This window comes from Protopterus annectens, chromosome 17.part0 (genome assembly GCF_019279795.1).
Source record: "Protopterus annectens isolate FY-2018-M chromosome 17.part0, PAN1.0, whole genome shotgun sequence".
In the NCBI taxonomy this organism is placed as follows: Eukaryota; Metazoa; Chordata; order Ceratodontiformes; family Protopteridae; genus Protopterus; species Protopterus annectens.
The window spans coordinates 509,687,097-509,705,758 of record NC_056751.1 but is presented as its reverse complement, the minus strand read 5'-3'; the positions used below and the strand labels follow the sequence as shown (position 1 = coordinate 509,705,758).

Genomic DNA, 18,662 nt, shown 5'->3' with positions numbered 1-18,662 from the left:
AACTGTTCATCCGATGAAGTAGTAAAAAAACTAACGGGTTATACTGAGACCCAAACTGGCCAGCCAATAGTATTACATCTCTTCCTCCTGCAAAGTCACTGAAGTCCATATCGCACTGAAGCACTGTGTTAAGTGCGTATTTGGTTTTACGAAGGATGAAGGCAGGCAGGGCGAGCACTGCAGACAAAGCCCAAATAATTCCCAGTGATGCCAGTACGGTGTCTCTAGACCTGAGCCAGGAGCTAGTCAGAGAATGGACTAGCTAGATAACGGTCGAGCTATGGCAAGTCAGGCAGAATACACTCGCATACATGTTGACCAACACCAGGTAGGAACTAAGCTTGCACAGGAATGAGCCAAAGGGTAATTGAAGCTGTGTATGTGAAGACTACTCAGTTTTAAACTGAGTAGTATTCACATATGATACACAGCTTCAATTACCCTTTGACATGCAGTCACTCGGCATTTCGCTGATTATGTTTTGGTTACCATGCTCACTACCTGCATATCCATTGATGTGATTATGTACTACTTGGCTGAAGGAGCAGAGGACTACTGTTTGTTGTGGAAAAGGGTGAGAGAGAGTATTATTTTGGATACTCAGTCTACATAATTTCTTGCTAAAGGTAGAACAGGGGAGCGATGTTTGTTGTTGGGCGATTGGCGTCACTGTGTGCTTGTCTGGGACTGGTGTAGCCAGATATTTGTACTTCTCAAAGTTAATTTTGCAGCCCCACAACTCGCCTATTTTTTTTTTTTATGTACTCAACCCTCAAAATGCTACCTAAGACATCTAGGAAGGGGACACGTTATTTTCAGCTGATACCATTTACACCTGTAAGCCTATTTTAGAAATAAATTGACAGTGTCCTAGTGAGTCAGATCTCCATGAGTTGACCTAAGAAAGACTCCAAAAGGCAACACGCTAAGAGCACGTGGGGAAAAACTAGTGCAGATTATACATGGCGCCATTTTTAACTACAGTCTGCCAAGGCATCTTGAGGGATTTTAAAGCCATCGGGGAACTTAATTATTAATAATTATTATTTGAAAGAGCATAGACACACATGCTAAGGAAAATCATATGAAATATTATTTCATGTTCCACATCTGCGTCTTCATGCCACACATTACCTCATCAGTGCCTTGCATATTGACAGTAAATTATTATGCATTATGAACTATAGATAACGTTTAAAACTTACAGCCTCATGCATCTAAGCCTAGTTTTAATTGTAGACTGGAGTGTCAAAGCCCTCCCTGAGCTTTATAAGTTTTAATTATTTGCATCATAGTTACATGTTTGTCTGTGTGTTACAGTATAATGTCCTCTTACAAACAGTCAGCGACTAACTGTGCAAAATATTCAACTTTTTAAATTGAGTAATCAAACAATTGGCTCTTTGGTACAAAAATTAAAAAAAAAAAAAATACCTCTCACAGACTTGTTGACTCAACGGAGTTTGTTACTGGAGTTCGGAACTCTGCGCAGTCACCCCTGACTCACTTATTGAATATTATTCTCGCTAGTTTCTTCCAACATGATGCTCTCTGAAGTTTTTACCAAAACGCGCCTATCTCAACTACAATAGAGAATTATTTGGAGGAGCAATTGAGGAGATTATAAAATCACCTGACTCTGCAACCTCCAATTGCTTCTCCAATGTATTTGAGTTAGGCGTGATTTTTCACAGCATTGATTGGTTGAAAGGAACCCAAACTGAAAAAAATGTACGGTACTGTCCACGGTTTTTTTTTTTTTTTTTTTTTTTAACTGTCATGGAGACATTGATCATAATGGACTCCATATATGATTTTGTCTCCATGACAGTTCAAAAAAAAAAAAACGTAACTTGAAAATGGACAACATAAAGGATACAAAAAAAATGAAGAACAAAAGTTCTAATGGACAAAGGGAGGCGGCGCTCCCCCCTGTGCCCATGCCTAAATCCACCACTGATATCTGCATACTTTACCCGACACGCCTTCCTCTTCAAAAAAAAATAAAAACTCTTTGTCTCTCTTAAACTGTAGCAAACTGCTTGCTACAAATGTAGCATGCAGTTGCTACAGTTTATAGCCCACAGGGAGTGCTACAGTACTCAGGTTGCAGTTAAAAAAAAAAAAAAGTGCCAATACTGATTATTAATCAGCGTGATTGATAGGGGGGGTGTGACTGGCCATCCAAACAGGTTGTGCTCAGTGCAACACCACTGATTCCAAGGATGGGAAAGCGATGGATACGTTGGGAGAAAAAATTTACTCTTCTAGTACTTTAGCATTCAGAATTTTTAAACTGTCAAGCTCATGTGTTAAAGCTTTTATTGCTGTCTTTTGAGAACATGCAGAAGTTAATGGTTACTCTTGAGGTAAAGAATTCATTAAAAGCTTCTGAGACAGATGTTTCTCATGGGACTAAACATATTTCAAAGTGTGCTTATGATGCATGTGATTCTTTTCCCAGCTCTATTGCTTTTAGATCAGTTTTGAAGAAACTTGCTTGGCTTTCTTATGATACTATATCTATGATTTTAAATTCTCCCTTAGATGAAGAGACTTGTTTGTCCCTTGTACAGGTGGGGTGTTTTAAGAAGTGTGATGAAAGGGGAAACCTAATGGAAGGAATGACTCAAGTATTTTTAACCCTTTTTTTTCAGACCAAACAGTAATTTTCCCTCCTCCTCAACTCCCTTTTCTAGTAAACAATTTAAGCAGCAAGGAGCTCGCAGTCAGCATTTTAAAAAGCAAGGGAAAGGAGTCTCAAAAAAATGAAAGAAAGGAAATGCCCTTAGAAATCAAGGACATTCCTTCTAAACTGCATGACTGTTTGCTTATTCAGGCTCCTGCCCCTGATGGCAGCCTTTCTATGTCACGAAGACTTCATCTTTTGTGGCATCAGCTTGTTTCAGACATTTGAGCTCTGAACATAATCCAGTGGTGATGCACTTGGTTGTGAGAATCCCTCTCTCCTTGCCAGAGAATGCTCTCTTGTCCAGGGAACCGGGGAAAGAGATTCTCTACTTCCTCCAATTTTGCACTGTGTGCTGTCTCTGAAAGTTATAGAATTTGTGCCTTCCAATCTCCAAGCAAAGGTTTTTATTCAAGAAATTTTCTAGTTCCCAAAACAAAAGGATCCTGGAGGCCTGTGCTAGAACTTTCTTTCTTAAACTTTTTTGTTAAGGTTCCATAGTTTAAAATGTTCTCCTCAGTCTGTTGTACCAATGATCTCCCTCTAGCTTTCATGGTAAAGCTGGATCTAAAAGACGCTTATCTATGTATATGTATTTCTATTGCCAGACATTTCAGACATTATCAGTTCTCTGAACTCCCCACTACCCCAAAGGTATTCACAAAATGCCTAGTTCCAGTCATTGCTTACTGCAGAAATCAAGGTATTTGCATGTTTGTGTATTTAGTCAGCTGGCTTTTCTTTGCAAATATTTTTGTCCAGCTGTCTGTTCAGGAACATCTACTCAGTCTGGGATTTCAGACCGACTTTCAAAAGTTTTTCTTGTTGCTTCTCAAAGAATGATTTTCCTGGGATTTTTTTTTTTGAACTTTGCTTTGGGACGAGTCTTTCTTGCTCCAGACAACGTAGATATGTTTCAGCAGTTCTTCCTGAGTTGCTTCATTCAAGACCAGGCACCTGCAAGGGAGTTTTTTTAGAATTCTGGAGTACATGGTATCTGTGATTTTCATGCTTCCCCTTGCCAGACTGCATGTGAGGAAACTACAGTGGTACTTCATATCAGACTAGACTCAGCATCTACACCTCTTGTCATTACAGAACCTAGTGCTGGGATTTGTAAAGAGGGGAGATTATATGGTAGGCAGAGCAGATAACTTAGAACCCTGGCCTTCCATTCTCCCTTCCAGCTCCCTCACCCCAGGTATTTACCACAGGCACTTCAGACATGGCATGGGGAGAAGTTTCAAAAGGGTAAAAGTACAAGGTCTGTGGGATCCTGTGGACAGACAGAAGCACATAAATCCAAGAGAGATGTTGGCAGTTTTCAGTTCTTTGAAATTTTTGAATCGTATCTAGTCCCCAGGACCACTGCAGTTGCACGCAGACAACACCAACTTTGTGGTACATAAACTGGAGAGATCTTTACACTATTTGTAGACTTGCTGTGATGGCCTGGAAGGTAGCAACTCCACTCAGTTTGACTGCTAAGGCTTCATACATTTCTTCAGAGCAAGACATAATTTTAGACAAGCTTAGCAGGACCAGGACAGACACCCCACAAACTGAAACGTCAGCCTGGGGGGTTTACAAGAAGGTATCAATGGTTCTTTCGTCTTTTCATTTTGGCCAAGGGCAATTACCACAAGGATCCCGACAGATTGGATTTACTTACAGAAGACATGGGGAGTTCAATTTCAATCTAGAAATTCATCAGCAAACTGCCTGGGTAACTAAATTTTGATACCTTTTAAGGAACTTTTTTTTCTGAGGATGTACAGCAGGTACTAACGGACAAGAGAAAACCTGCTACTAGAAAGTCAGTTTTGGGTAAGTGGAAAATATTTCCTAGTTGGTGCCAAAGAACTGGGATTATCTTCATGCCTTTCATTGAATAGGATGGTCCTTCATCTAACTTTGATCAGATTTCTTGGCATGCAGTGTGTGACATAGTAAAGATTTGTATTTGTGTGAGTTTTTGTGACAGTGTAATTTAAGTGCTCATGCAGTGGGCAGATTGTAATGGAGGGGCTTGTCAGGTTACAACTTTGTTTTGACTGGACATACCTTGCAAATGCAGCAGCTTTTACTTAAAAAAAAATACACTGCAGTAGTGTCCTATTTTCAGTATCTCTATGTTCATGTGCTATTACATTGAGGTTTTCTAATGTACCCCAGAAATGTCAAAATGTCATCCAGTGTTTATGTGCGCATGTCTATCTCACTCTCTTGCTTTCCTCTCTATTTGTAATTTTAAGGAACTGAGAGAAGAGTGCTTATTAAAAAAAGTTGGAAATTTACAAAAGAGTTGTCACCTATTAGTTTTAAAACTGACAAATAAGTTTGCTTTACAAGCCATTACCTCCCCCATGTAAGATGCAAGGTTTGGGTAGCAAGATTCTGAAGCATTTACACCATGAGAAATGGATTTTGTACTTTTGTCCTGCCCAGAAGTAATGTCACCAGCAGTGGCATGCAGTGATCAGATTAGACATGGCCATAATTTTCCTGCTTTTTTTCATGCATGTACTGCGTTGCCTTCTACCGTTAAAAGTTAGCAGCTTGTCTTGTTGCTTGCTAGTTTTGCTGTATCCAGTCACTGTAAAAGCATGATGCTCTGTACCTGTCCTCAGAGAGGATATGCAGGCCCTTGGATGCTTATTTCTCCTAACAGCTGCTTCAGGCCACTTTTGAAATGTGCGTCTCTTGCAGAGTGGGAAGATACCCTCCATACCATCACACTGGATTTTGTATGTAAATTTGTTGAAGTAGTGCGTTTACTTTCAGTGATGTTCTGCTAAAAAAGGACCAGAAAGAACCAGGACAAGTTAATTCATAACAGTTTTGTATTCCATTTTGTTTAATAAGCAACCAGTTTAAACTGCTAAGTTCTTGAAGATACTGGCTGCTTGTTAAAACCGATGAAAAGAGAAATGTTAACTTGTACAAACTGAAGGCTGTATGAAGTCTTAATTGAAATATAAGAATAGGCTGCTGCTTAACAAATAGTTTTCTAATGCACAGCTCACCAGCATGCACGCAGTTAACATTCAGGCCTTAGAGGGAAAACAAATCAAAAATATATTTTAGTATGAGGGTTCTGCCTCCTACCCCTGTGAAGGATGCGTTGTCCTTTTTAATGCGCAAACATAGTCTGATTCTATTGTTGCTTCATGCAGAGAATTAAAACCTTGACTACAGCAGCCTCTGTTGAAAAATGCTCTAACACAAATGTTTTTTTTCCTCTGTGGTCATTACAAAACTGTTAAATAAGTCAAAGAATTAGTCTTCGTTGGATGGAACAACAACAATTTTAACACATTTGCATGGTAAAAATGTTTAGAAGAATTTAGCTTCTGTCATTTAAAAATATGATTTTTATGATGATAATTGTTAAGGTTTGTTGATACTCTGTTTTCATCCAAGAATACATCTTTAAGGAATGAATCCAGAAGTGAAAATTGTTTTCTTTTTAAAAGCCTTTATTAAATTATCACGTAAGACATAAACATACATACATTAACAGAAAGGAAAACAAACCATATTAACTTTTTCCCCATTTACATACATTATATATCACATATATTTTCTTTCCTTGAAACTATCACTAGTCCAGCATTACATAAATTGCTGAATTCTTGCCTTCCTCCTAAACCTCACTCCTCCTCCTCCATATTATTCTGCATGTATTGTTCCTTCTTTTTCTACTTATTTCTATGTAATTTGCTCCTTCCCTATTCTAAATATCCATCTTCCAGTTCTTTTATCTCTTTTATAATCAGTACTTCAGATGCAGTTGGATTAGACTTTGATGTCCATTTTCTAATAATTGCTTTTCTGGCAGACAACAGAATTAAACTTAAGTCTGGGCAGTTCAGATCCAGTGTCCCAGCTCAAAAGAATAATTTCTATAGTTACAGCCATTTGCTCACCCGATATTTCTGACAAGGTACTTTGTAGGGAATTTGAAAGTCTGCCAACTCATTACACATGTGCTCTCAGTTACCTCTTTCTTCCCCATTACACCTCATACATTTGCTGTCTACTTGACTACTTGAGGAAAAAATTCTTTGAAATCTGTATGGGGTATAAAATACCTATGCAGACACTTTTTCAAGCAAAGATCGTAAGCCTTCTGTACTTGCTTGTACTCTTGGGAGCCACACATATGTTCTCGCAGGTTTACTATTAGAATGTGGAACAGCACTTACACGAAACTGGGATGGCCGACTGCGTATTGTCCAGTTTCCAGAATGCTGATCCGGAAATGTTTGAACTGTCATTAGTGAATGGTTGTGTTCATTTGCTAATGTGGGATTGACGTTCTGATAACAGATCGCACTACAGTGGGTATCAGGAAATGTACCCTTTCCTTCACTGTAGTGTGATCTCAGAGTTGGAATATATAATATGCAGGGGGTGTGGGAGGCCCAGGGGGGACTTGCCCCCCTGCAAAAACGTTACCAGTAACACGGAATTTCGACATTGGAACTTCCTGTGTTCAAATGTCGATTCCGTGGTTACTATTTCCAACATTTTGGTAATTCTGTATTACCAAATTTGGATAATGAGTTAATCAAAAAGGTGGAAAATTGTTTTGATTTTCCACATTTTTAATAGTAAACCATTCTCCTGTCGTTCCCTTGTAAATTGCTTTTTCAGTCTGTCTCATTCTTTTCTAACCTCCTCTGATTGATTTTGTTATCAAGCAATGTTTTATATGCCCTACTAATTATTCCTTTTTGACAGCAGCTTCTGTTCTTGATTCAGCTAAAATTTCTAACACAGCTGGTTGTTCACTCAAGATCCCCCTATCCCTTTCTTTATGCCTATACTGTGGTATCAGTCCATGTTAGGGGAAGGCAGTCTCTAACCTGCAGTTTGCATATCTTCTTGGCCTCTCCCATTACCTTTCCCACTCTAATTATTTGCTTTCAGTATCTTGGTTCCTTTACCAATTTTCTGCAGTAAATTCCAGCCTATCTTGTCCATTTTGAATTATAACCTTCTGCTTGTTTTATGTATATGAGCCTTAACTGTCTAGCTATAAAATATCCATTCAAACCAGGTAATCTTAAACCACCTTGTTCTAGTGTAAGGATCACCTTTTCGTACTTAACTCTTGCTGTATTCCTCTTCCAGATGTACTCCTTCAGCTATTTATTAATTACTGTCCACAACTTCTCTGGTTGATAAAAAAAATGCCTGATGTGTATATAAAACTAAAGGGACTAAAACATTTTCACTTTTTGTGTCTTACTATCCATAAACAAAATTTTCCAGTTTCTCTGTATTTGTATTATCTTTTGTTTAGTCTTTTCCCACATATCTTTAGCTGTCATAACAGCCTTTTTAATCCATGCTCTTAAATACTTCATCTTATCACGTCAGCATAAATATGGGCATTGCTGAACCATTTTGTGCATGGGTACATAATTTACGGCTATAGCCTTTTTTTTTTCTTTCATTCATTTTATATAACAAAACTACTTGAAAGTGTCTCAAAATGTTCCACAATGCTGAGATGTCCTTTTCTGGATTTATTAAGTACAAAATGATATCATCTGCAAATAAAGACAATTTTTTTTATTACCATACCAATTGTATCCTTGCATTTCTGAGTCCCTTATTTCATTTGCCAGTGGCGGCAAATGTAAAGCAAGTAACAAATGTGAAAGAGGATATCCCTGTCTTTTTCCTCTGTTAAAACACAACTTATCAGACCAGAACCCTCCCATTTTAATTCTTTCCTCTGATCCTTCATATATTCCCCTAATTAATATTATTATTGTCTCAGGGAATGCAAATGCTTCCATTAGCCTGCTCCTAAAATCCCAGCTTACTCTGTCAAATGCTTTGTCTGCATCAAGATTCACTGTAACAGCAGCAGCATTTTCCTGTATTCTGTTTCCTCTGGATCATCATTGTTCTATTAATGTTGTTAAATGTTTGTCTTCCCTCCACAAAACCACATTGAGCCATATCTATCAATTTTGGCAATACATTTGCCATTCTTTTAGCTAGTATAGACATAATACATTTTATAATCGTGGTTTAAAATTGAAATAGGTCTATATGAAGCTGGGTTTGGTGGGCCTTTACTGTCTTTAGGTAATACAGCTTTCTTCCAAGATGTTGGTGATTCACTTCCTTTCAAAATACTGGTCTGATGTTGTCAGTTTTCATTCATTCCTCAATAAGTGAGTTCTGATCTGACCCGGCCATGTTTTACAGATCGTAGATACTGGAAACTCTCGAGCTCCTCCCTTACCTATAATGTTCATAGGTTGGTACTAGGCTATCGGCTCTAGGGCCTATACAAGCATAGCCAAACAATTCCCCAGATATTTCTTCCCACAATATTTACTTCCCTGGACCCCTGTCTATAGGTAATAGATTTTTCTAAAATTTATGGAAAGGGACACTGTGGGTTTGAAACTTCATATGGAAGAAAACTCTCAGGACAAAGTGACTGTCACAAAACTAAAGCTTAACTGATGAACTGTAACTTAAGTTACACTTCACTCACACACGTTACCATAAAGGCAATCTACACTGCAGCCGCTGCATCTAGCTACAGAGCAGCAAATGCACCAAGCATCTACAGCTTATGGTTCCTACAATATACGTAAAACACATTTCCACAGAAAACTAACATCTTTGGGAGGGAAGGGGGGCTTTGATGGATTAGTGTAACTCGGGATATTTTAGTTTGAGGGAGAGATCAGCTCGTATATTCTGAAGCTTAGGTATGTATTTTATTCTAGTTTAAAAGTTACTGCTGAATGCATGGAAGTCAAGCAAACCGAGTTGCACTAGACTAACTGCCGCTATCTGCTCAACAGACATGGAAGGACTGCAGTATATTTAATTATACTGACTAAAATAAGACTGTTGGTCTAATGCTAATTAATTAATTAATCAAGACTAATGCTCTAGTCCCATACCATATCTTAGATCTTGTTTGCCACCTTCGCGTACGGACATGGTTGTTGTTAGCACTCGAACTTCAGTGTTGTTCTTGTGAGTTAAGTACAATATTTATATTTATATCTATCCTTTCTAGTTGCATTCTATATTGTATATTCCTCCCTTATCCTTCCAGCATTTAATCAGTGTAATTTAGCATACTAACGAATTGGCACCAACGGAGACAATAAGTCCAGTTCTGAAGCTCATGTTGAATAAAGTGAGTGAAAGCGCTTAACTAATGACTCATCTACTGTCCTGTGGTTGGATTTATTGTCTCCGTTGGTGCCAATTTGTTTATTTGGTTTTGAGTTCGTTTTGAGTTTGTTTAATTTATCATACTGTTGTTGGTAATCTTTTCTTCTTTGCTCTTAACTGTACCCTCATGGTAACTTCTCCTATTACCATTGTTGATTTCTTATTCTTTATTTATCTCTCTAAAAAAAAAAAAGTTTTCAATTTCTATTATTTGTGCTGTATTTTTCACAGAATGGCTGGAAAACCTTCAGGTATTAAAAAGTGTAAAGACCGTGGCCATAAAATCCCTCTTTCTGACACGCATGATTCTTGTGTGTAATGTTTGGACCCAGCTCATTTAAAAGAGCTATGCGACATATGTAAGGCTTTTAATCCATGGACCTTAGTAGACCGAAAAATAAACTTATTTTAAAAGGTTTACCTTTTCTGAGTCTATATCTGGTGCTCAAACCTCCAAGAAATTAGAGAAAAAGGAGTCCAGAAAGCATCTGTTCTACTCTTCTGGATCCTGTATTCTGACCTCAGACCCTGCCATTGAACCAGTTCTCAAGGTATCTAAACAATCAGCTCCAATTAAACCGGATCCAAAAGCTAAACTTTCTAATCTTTCAGCTTCTGATAATCTACATCATCGATCCGATACACTCAGAGCTGAAGCAGCTTCCTTGGACCCAGTATGTGTCATCTCTAGATCATATTCTTTCTCGTCTTCCATCGCCCTTCCTAGAGGGAGAACCATTCTAGGCCCCTTTAGTGGCCTCTTCATCTCATTCTTCCAGGTGCCTAACTGAAGCAGATGTGGATAGAATGATGAGGAAGTGTCTCTTGGCAAAGTTTCAGATGGAAGTTCTCCCGGCTCCTGCCCCATCAGGTCCGGAGACCTTTACCGCTACTACTCCAGCTATTTGGCTCCTTCTCCAGTCTAACCTTTGGCTTCAGAACTCTTGGAGCAGAGTCTTCCAGAACTGTCTGTGTCAGATCTGAAGATTGTTGCATCTTCCACTCCAATATCTTCTCTGAGTTGACTGGCTCCATTGTCAGATCAGAGGTATTAGGGTCAACTCCGAACTTGTTGGAGCCTTCTCTGCCCTTCAGAGCCTCAGCATTGGATAGCTCAGGTGGGCTGCCTTCAGGTAAGAGGGAACCGATGGTCCCAAAGCATGTCTTCTTGATACCATCTACCTCCTCTACGGTGAATTCTACCTTTAAGGTAGTGGAGAGAGTGTTCTCTGCTTCTAGAGGAAGGACGCTTCCCCATCCCCTCAGATCCTTTTTCCCAATCTCATTTGTCTTTGTGCCTTGAGCCCCTCAGCACTGTACTCCACAGACACAGCCAAGCCCAAAGTCCTAACACTACCCAGCAGGGTATACTTATCTTCTGATACTTCTCCAGAACATCCCATCGAAGAAGAAGTCCCTAGAAAGAGTAGGTGCAAGAGGAGGCAGTTAGACTCTGCTCAAGAGTCAGTCATGGAAGGTACTGATTTTGATGAAGGGGTAGGGTCCCCAAGATCACCACCTGATGACGTTTCCTTTGGAGACATTCTGGAGATAATCAAGCAAAAGGGGTGGTTGGTCTACCGATAACCCTTCCCAGTAGAAATATGCATTCCTGGAAGCCTTTCTCTCTGGCCCCTCTACCTCCTGGGTTATTCCAGCCGTCAATGAACTCATTGATTTCAACTGTAGGTGGGCATGGAAGGAACCCAACTTTGTTGAGCCAATCCCCAAGAGACCAGACAGGATCCTGGCACCACCTAAAGGAAGAGAATTTTGTTGGAAAGGAGTACCACTACATGCCATGGTCATAGTGGTAGTAACAAAGAAGGAACTTGTGGAACAGAGTTCATCTGTTCACCTTCCACCCAACAGGGAGTCTAGGGTGTTAGACAGATATGGGACTGTGTATATGCTGTAGCGACTTTTGCACTTAGGTTGCTGAATTATTTAGCACACTTCACTAGACTTCAGAGGGATTTGATTAAAGAACTCTCCAAATCTCTCTGTCAGACTATTACTTCTATTGTCTCACAGTCGGCTACCCTACAGTCCATTTCAAATTTGTCCATGAGGCTGATTTCACATGTGGCTGAAGGTACCTCAGGGGCAAGCGGGTTCAGGCATTTTCATTAAAAGACATGCTTGGATGCATCTGTGTGATTTCTCAGAGCCCTTCATGTCCTCCATCAGTGCTCCCTTTGACAGATGTTCATTGTTTGGCCTTAAAGTTAGACACTATCCAGGTATGAGCAAGATGGTAAGACCCTGTCTGCAGTGGGGCATACATGTTTTCATGACTCAAAGCACCTTCTCTAGGAATCAGCGAGGTGGTCGAAAAATGTGGTTCAGAAAATTCTAGGTTCCTTTCCATGATGCATGTGGAGATAGTTCCCCCATGGGCAGGGATGAACTCTAAATGAAGACTATGCCCACGTGGTAGAGGAGGCCTGCAGGATCAAGGATCTAGGGACACTTTCTCTGACAGATCCTACCACCACTCCTGAAAGGAGGCCTGATTGCCCACTGGAGGCAGTTAGGTGTTGTCTATCCTTGCACCAGAGAGCCTGGCTAGAAATTACAAAAGATATATGTGTGCAGAGCATTATTTCTGGAGGTTATATAATACCCCCCCCCCCCTTAGCCGTAAACAAAATTCCTCGATGTTCCACCCAGTTAGAGGGCAGCAGCAGTGCTAGAAATAAGAAAGCTTCTAGAAAGAGTACTCCAAGAGGTCCCCCCAAACCAGAAGGAGTCCAGAGCTTACTCAAGATTCTTTTTTAGTAACAAAAAATTGAGGGGACTGGAGACCAGTCCTGGAGCTCAGCAATCTGAACAAATCAATAAAGTACACAAAGTTTTGGATGGTCATGGTTCAGTCCATTTTGCCATTCCTGCACAAGGACTACTGGATGTGCTCAACAGATCTTCAGGATGTGTACTGTCATATAAAAATGAACAGACAGTCCAGAAGATTACGCTTCCAGCTGGAAGCTAGTCATTACCAATTCATAGCTCTGCCTTTTGGCCTCTCCACAGCCCCCAGTGTGTTCACCAAATCCATGGCAGTAGTAGCAGCTCACTTGAGACTGCAGGGATTCTGGGTGTTTCCGCACTTGGATGACTATCTCATAACTGCTCTAAAAAGGCATCTTCTGATAAAAGCAAGAGATTATGTACTCCAGCTGTGCTGACACCTGGGAATTGCCATCAATCACAACAAATCTCAGCCAGAACCATCTCAGACATTAGAATTCATAGGGGTCTTGTTCAATATGATATCAGTGACGGCCTCCGTTCCCTTCCCAAGAGTACAGACTATTCGATTTCAAATCAAAAAGGTAATCCAAAATTCTTGTCCATCAGCCCGATTGCTTCTCCAAGCTTTGAGATCAATGTCTGCTGCTATAGTACTGGTTCCATTAGCAAGAGACTATGAGAATTCTTCAATGGACCCTTGACTCAGTGGTCTGTTCTGCAAAAACCTATGTCCCCCAAGATCAGAATAAATCATGTATGCAAAAAGTACCCATTGTGGTGGATTTGATCATGTCAGATTTTACAAGGCTGCCCCTTCATTCTTTCTCAGCCCAAGGGCATAGTGACCACAGATGCTTCCCAAATTGGGTGGGGGGTGGGTACTTCTTGAGAAAGACAGTCCAAGGCACCTGGTCCCACGAAGAAGCCAATACTCATGTCAGTGTCCTGGAAATGAGAGCAGTACGCGTAGCATTGCGGGCCTTCCAAGACTCTCTCTTCCGGGACTATTGCAATTCAGACAGACAATATGTCAGTGATATGATACATCAACAAGCAAGGAAGATTATCTTGCCTCTTGTGTCGAGAAGCTCTGAGTGTGTGGCATTGGGCGATCTCAACCATTTGATTTCTGACAACAGTGCACATTCCAGGGAAATATAGCATGATAGCAGACAAGTTGAGCAGGTCCATTTTAGTACGTCACGAGTGGTCTCGCAGCATGAGAGTTGATGTCAAGATATTCCGCCAATGGGGCCAACCTTGCTGCAACCTCTTTGCATCTCTCCTCAACAACAAATACAGAAGATTTTTTTGCCCTGACCCCCCCCCCCCACCACCACCACCACCAGGGGAATCACCAAGTGACACTGTCCTCCACATTTGGCCCCCTGGTCTCCTCTATGCTTACTCCGTAACTCCTCTAATCCCCAAGTTTCTCTAGAAAGCATCTCAGTTGAAGGACAGTCATCCTCATTGGACCTTATTGGCCTCACCAGGTTTGGTTCCCCTTACTTTGGCCTCATCTAGTTTATCCACAATGGATTCTGGATCCAACTCCAGAGTTCCTGTTTCACCCGGCAAGCATGATTCACCCGGACATTTTAGGCCATAAGTTGACAGCATGGTTTCTCCACTTCCACTGATAGTCTGACACCCAGGCTCTCCACTCCTGTACGTCACCTTCTTTCATCTTCCCATAAAGTTTCTGCAAGGAAACTTTATAGAAGTAAAAGGAAAATATTTGCTTTTTGGGCACAACAGAGACACATTGATCCCTTTTCAGCCCAAGTACCTAAAGTTCTTGAGTTTTTGGATGCAGTTCTTAACGAAGGAGCTAGCTCCTCGACTGTTAAAATACAACTAGCTAGTTTTCACATAGGACTAAATAATTAAGTTTCACAAAACTTTGTAAGGCCTTTATAAGAGAAACTTTTCTTCTTAGACCCCTTTTTAATGATCCAGCTCCACCATGGGATTTGAATTTAGTTTTACAAGCTTTAACTCCGTCACCATTTGAACAATCAGCAAAGTGTGATCGAAAATTTTTAACTTGGAAAACTATCTTTCTAGTAGCCATAACTTCTGCTCAGTGTGTCTGAACTTCAGGCCCTATCTTCTAAACCCCCCTTATTTAATTTTCTTTAAAGGTATGGTATTGTTACGAACCAACCCATCTTGCCTTCCTAATGTGGTGGCAGAATCCAACACCAATCAATCAGTCTCCCAGTTTTCTTTCCAAATTTCATGTACAAAGGAGAGTACGTGTTGCATTTGTTGCATGTTCACAGACAGTTACATTTCCATTTGTGCAGAACAGAAAATTTAAGAAAATCATATCAATTGTTTGTCTCCTTTGCAGAATCAGAATTAGCCAAACTGGTTAACGAAATAACTTTAGCTAGATGGTTACCCAAATGCATTTACTTTATCTACAACAAATTGGATTTATCTTTGTCAAAACCTTTAAGAGCTTCTTCATCCAGATCGTCCATGGATGATATCTGTGTGGCTGCAACTTGGGCTAATCCCATATTGGATCTGGTCTCAAGGGGAAGAGCAGCATTCAGCTCAACAGTGCTCAGGAATATCTTTCCTTAGAGTCCTCCTAGGATTTAGGTAGCTGGGGACTCTGTCCCACTTGTTGAGGAATAAATAAACATTGACATCAGTTATGGAGGTTATGTACTCACCTTAACATTCCATCTGTGTTGCCCATTTTCATTTTTCCTCGACTCTCCTCCCTCCGACCCCCTACTATTTTGTTTGTGACTTCTGGAAGAATGAGAAGATGCTAAGGGAACCGATGTTCCTGCCTTTGTGCTCCAGGTATTGGTTTCTCATATTATGATGGTTTCTAAGTCTCTCAAAAAGTGAAAAGATCATCAAACAAGATCTGATGCGTGGTAGGGGGCCAAAGCATTTATGGGTAAGGGAAGAAGCTTGAGAGTTTACAGTATCCACAAGCTGTAAAAAGCAGGGTGTATGGGATCCAAACCCAACTGCTAAGGAAGAATGAAAATGCACAACACAGATGGAACGTTATGGTGAGTACATGACTTTTTAAATAAAATCTTCCAGATCTTACTCCAAAAATATACATTGAGAAAGTCTGGTTATGCAGACTGTATCTAAAGAATGATTCTGAGTTTGCCACACACTGTTGTTTGTGGACATTTGTAGTTTGAAGGAGTAAGGAAAAGTCTTTTAATTTTGCATGAAAAGTAATGAAGACCTATACATTATGTTTATATAATGTATATATATTGCTGTGACTTTTTGTCCCACGCATTCACTGCTTTGTATGTGGAGAGGTATAGAGCTCACCCTGATAATGATATTAGTGGAGACAAAACTAATGGAATGATGATTTGCAGATGAGCCAGTGTGTTGGCTATCTTGAGAAAAGTGGCATTGGGTTTGTAGAAAAATAAACTGTTGAGCAACATTTTAAAATATTTTATTCTCTTCTGTATTTGTGTTTTTCAGAGAGAGATGTGAGCCGGACTGATCGGAGCAATAAGTTTTATGAAGGCAGTGATAATCCTGGGCTAACGTTAATGAATGATGTACTGATGACATACTGCATGTATAATTTTGATCTAGGTCTGTACTCTCCACTTTTGTAATGTTACGGCTAGTAATGTTTTCATTTCTTTGGAGTACTGCTTATTTAATATGCCTTAATTATCGTATGTAGTCAGTTTCTCCATTGGACAAGTCAGCTTTTTTTTTTTTTCTTTCTCAAAGCGGTTTTCTAAGGCACAATGTCTTCTTGTGGCATTTGTCAATTAAAGGACATATACTAGTCACCACACATGAATATATCTGAGGGATGTATTCATAAAGGTTACTTCAAAATGTATACTTTCTGAATTCAAAAACACCTCTACCACAATGCTTGTGCTGTGTATTCACTCAGAAAGGTTACACTATGTGTACACTTCGTGGTAACCTTTATGAATCCATCCACTTTTCTTATTCCTCTATTACATCATAGGTTACCTTTTCCAGCAGTTTCTGTTGTCTGTCTTGAAGTCTTTGTTGATCTTACAGCATTACTGATTTATATTAATTTAAACATTTTGCCAAGTTTTCTTACCTTTTGCAGTAGTTTAAACTTTAGCTAGTATTTTTGCTGACATTCTTCTGTTTAGAATTTGTTGTATGGTAATTTGTTAAAAATTGCTCCTCATTTTTATACTCCAGTGTCTCTTCCTTTTGGTTTATTCTTATTTATATTAATAGTTTATATTTATATGTAATTTTTTTCTGGAGCATTATCAGCTTTATAATTAACCAGTAATCCACTAGTGGGTGTGGGTATCACAGAATTTACCCACAGGTGGTATGGTTTGATCACAGGATTGAATTATACAATAACATTATTTAAGAAAAAACTGCTTACCTTTTTTAAATAATTTCACTGTATAATAGTACTTTAGTGTTCTTCCTCTTTCTGGTCTGCATGCTTATGTACTGTGCATGTGTACCTACATCCGTATGTTTGCACAGCACATCAGTGCAGTTTAGGAGAAGCAGGGGGGAAAGGGAGTGGATTATCTTTCTGTCTGTCTCTCTCTTTCTCTGTCTTAGAACCAAAAATGAAAAAGCCAGCATGTGACCAAGCAGCCTGCTAAAACAATACCAACTCAGAACAACAGTTAAGAAATTCATCTCAATGTAGAGTTCCTTTGTAAAAAAAAAAAAAAAAAAAAAAAAAAAAGACCAGCAGACCAAAATTGTTTAATATAAAAATATTGAATATATTTTGGGTAGTTGGAGAAACTACATGAGCTGCATTTCCTAACTGTAGTTCTGTCTGTATCTTGATTTTTCATTAAAAGATATTGCCCACTTACATGTGAACTGCTTTTTAATAAAGCCAAAAAGAAAAGAAACCAGAAGATGAAGAAGAGGATGATCATAAGACAAGCAGCAGAATATGGTGCTGGTAGTCTTTTACAAATGTAGTTGCATCAAGGTGCATTTCTCCAACTACTGGAAGTACGAAACTCTAATGTCTAACATTATTGAGTTACAGAAACAGTAATCTACCAGTAAATCAAAATGCATGGACAGGGCAAACATATGAGGAAAATCAGAGATGTTCTGTAAAAGTCTGGCAGTTTAGAGGTATGGTTACTGGCAGTGCAATTGATCTTATTGCCGGTAGTCATAAGCCTGAACTGTCCTAACTTGTATTCTTCATATTTTTTTTTTTTTTTTGTACCATGTCCCATGGAAAAGCTTTCATTGCTGAATTAAACTAATCTATAGTAATAGAAATCTGGCTGGTCAGGAAGACTTGAGCAGCCAGACTTCTTTGTGTCAGGATTTGCTTGATTTATATTGGGTACACTAATTGGGTATCCAGTCAATGAGTGCACTTTCGAATACTAATAACCATTTATTATAAAATCAGGCATAAACTTTATCTGTCTTCATCGCAGACGCCAGCAAATACATGAGGCTGTGAAATAGACATGTTGGAGAGATGTTCTCTGGAACAGGCTCCCCATCCATGTGAAGCAGACTTCCTCCCTGTCCCTGTTTAAGCACAACTTGGAACAGTGGATGGGTAATCAGAATTTCACCCCAGTCTGGCTCCTGTGTCTCTGATGGACAGAGGCAGTCAGTAAATCAGACCCTATAAGTCAAATATAAATCAAATTTATGGGTCATATTTGGGTTGCACAGCTAGCCTTTTAATGGCCCTAGTGGTTGTTAGCCTAGTATACACCAATGAACCAGAGCAACTATGAAGACCTTTCATATGAAATATGTTATATATGTGGATCACACTCTTGCTCTCACTCACTCTCACTCGCTCTCACTTGCTCTCACTCATTCTCTCACACACACACACACACACACACACACACACACACACACACACACACACACACACACACACACACACACACACACAACACAAACACACTGTCTGATTGTGACTATGCTAAAATTTTAAATCTTTCCCAAACTAGAATAG

At 39.5% G+C, this 18,662-nt stretch overlaps 1 protein-coding gene across 1 annotated transcript in view; it reads left to right on the top strand.

Moving 5' to 3' along the window:
• Positions 1-18,662, top strand: part of TBC1D17 (TBC1 domain family member 17) — a 1,580,308-nt gene that overhangs the window by 1,042,518 nt on the left and 519,128 nt on the right. Inside the window, exon 11 of the mRNA XM_044059599.1 lies at positions 16,157-16,273. Coding sequence (XP_043915534.1) covers positions 16,157-16,273 — 117 coding nt within the window. The remainder of the gene's footprint in view (positions 1-16,156; positions 16,274-18,662) is intronic.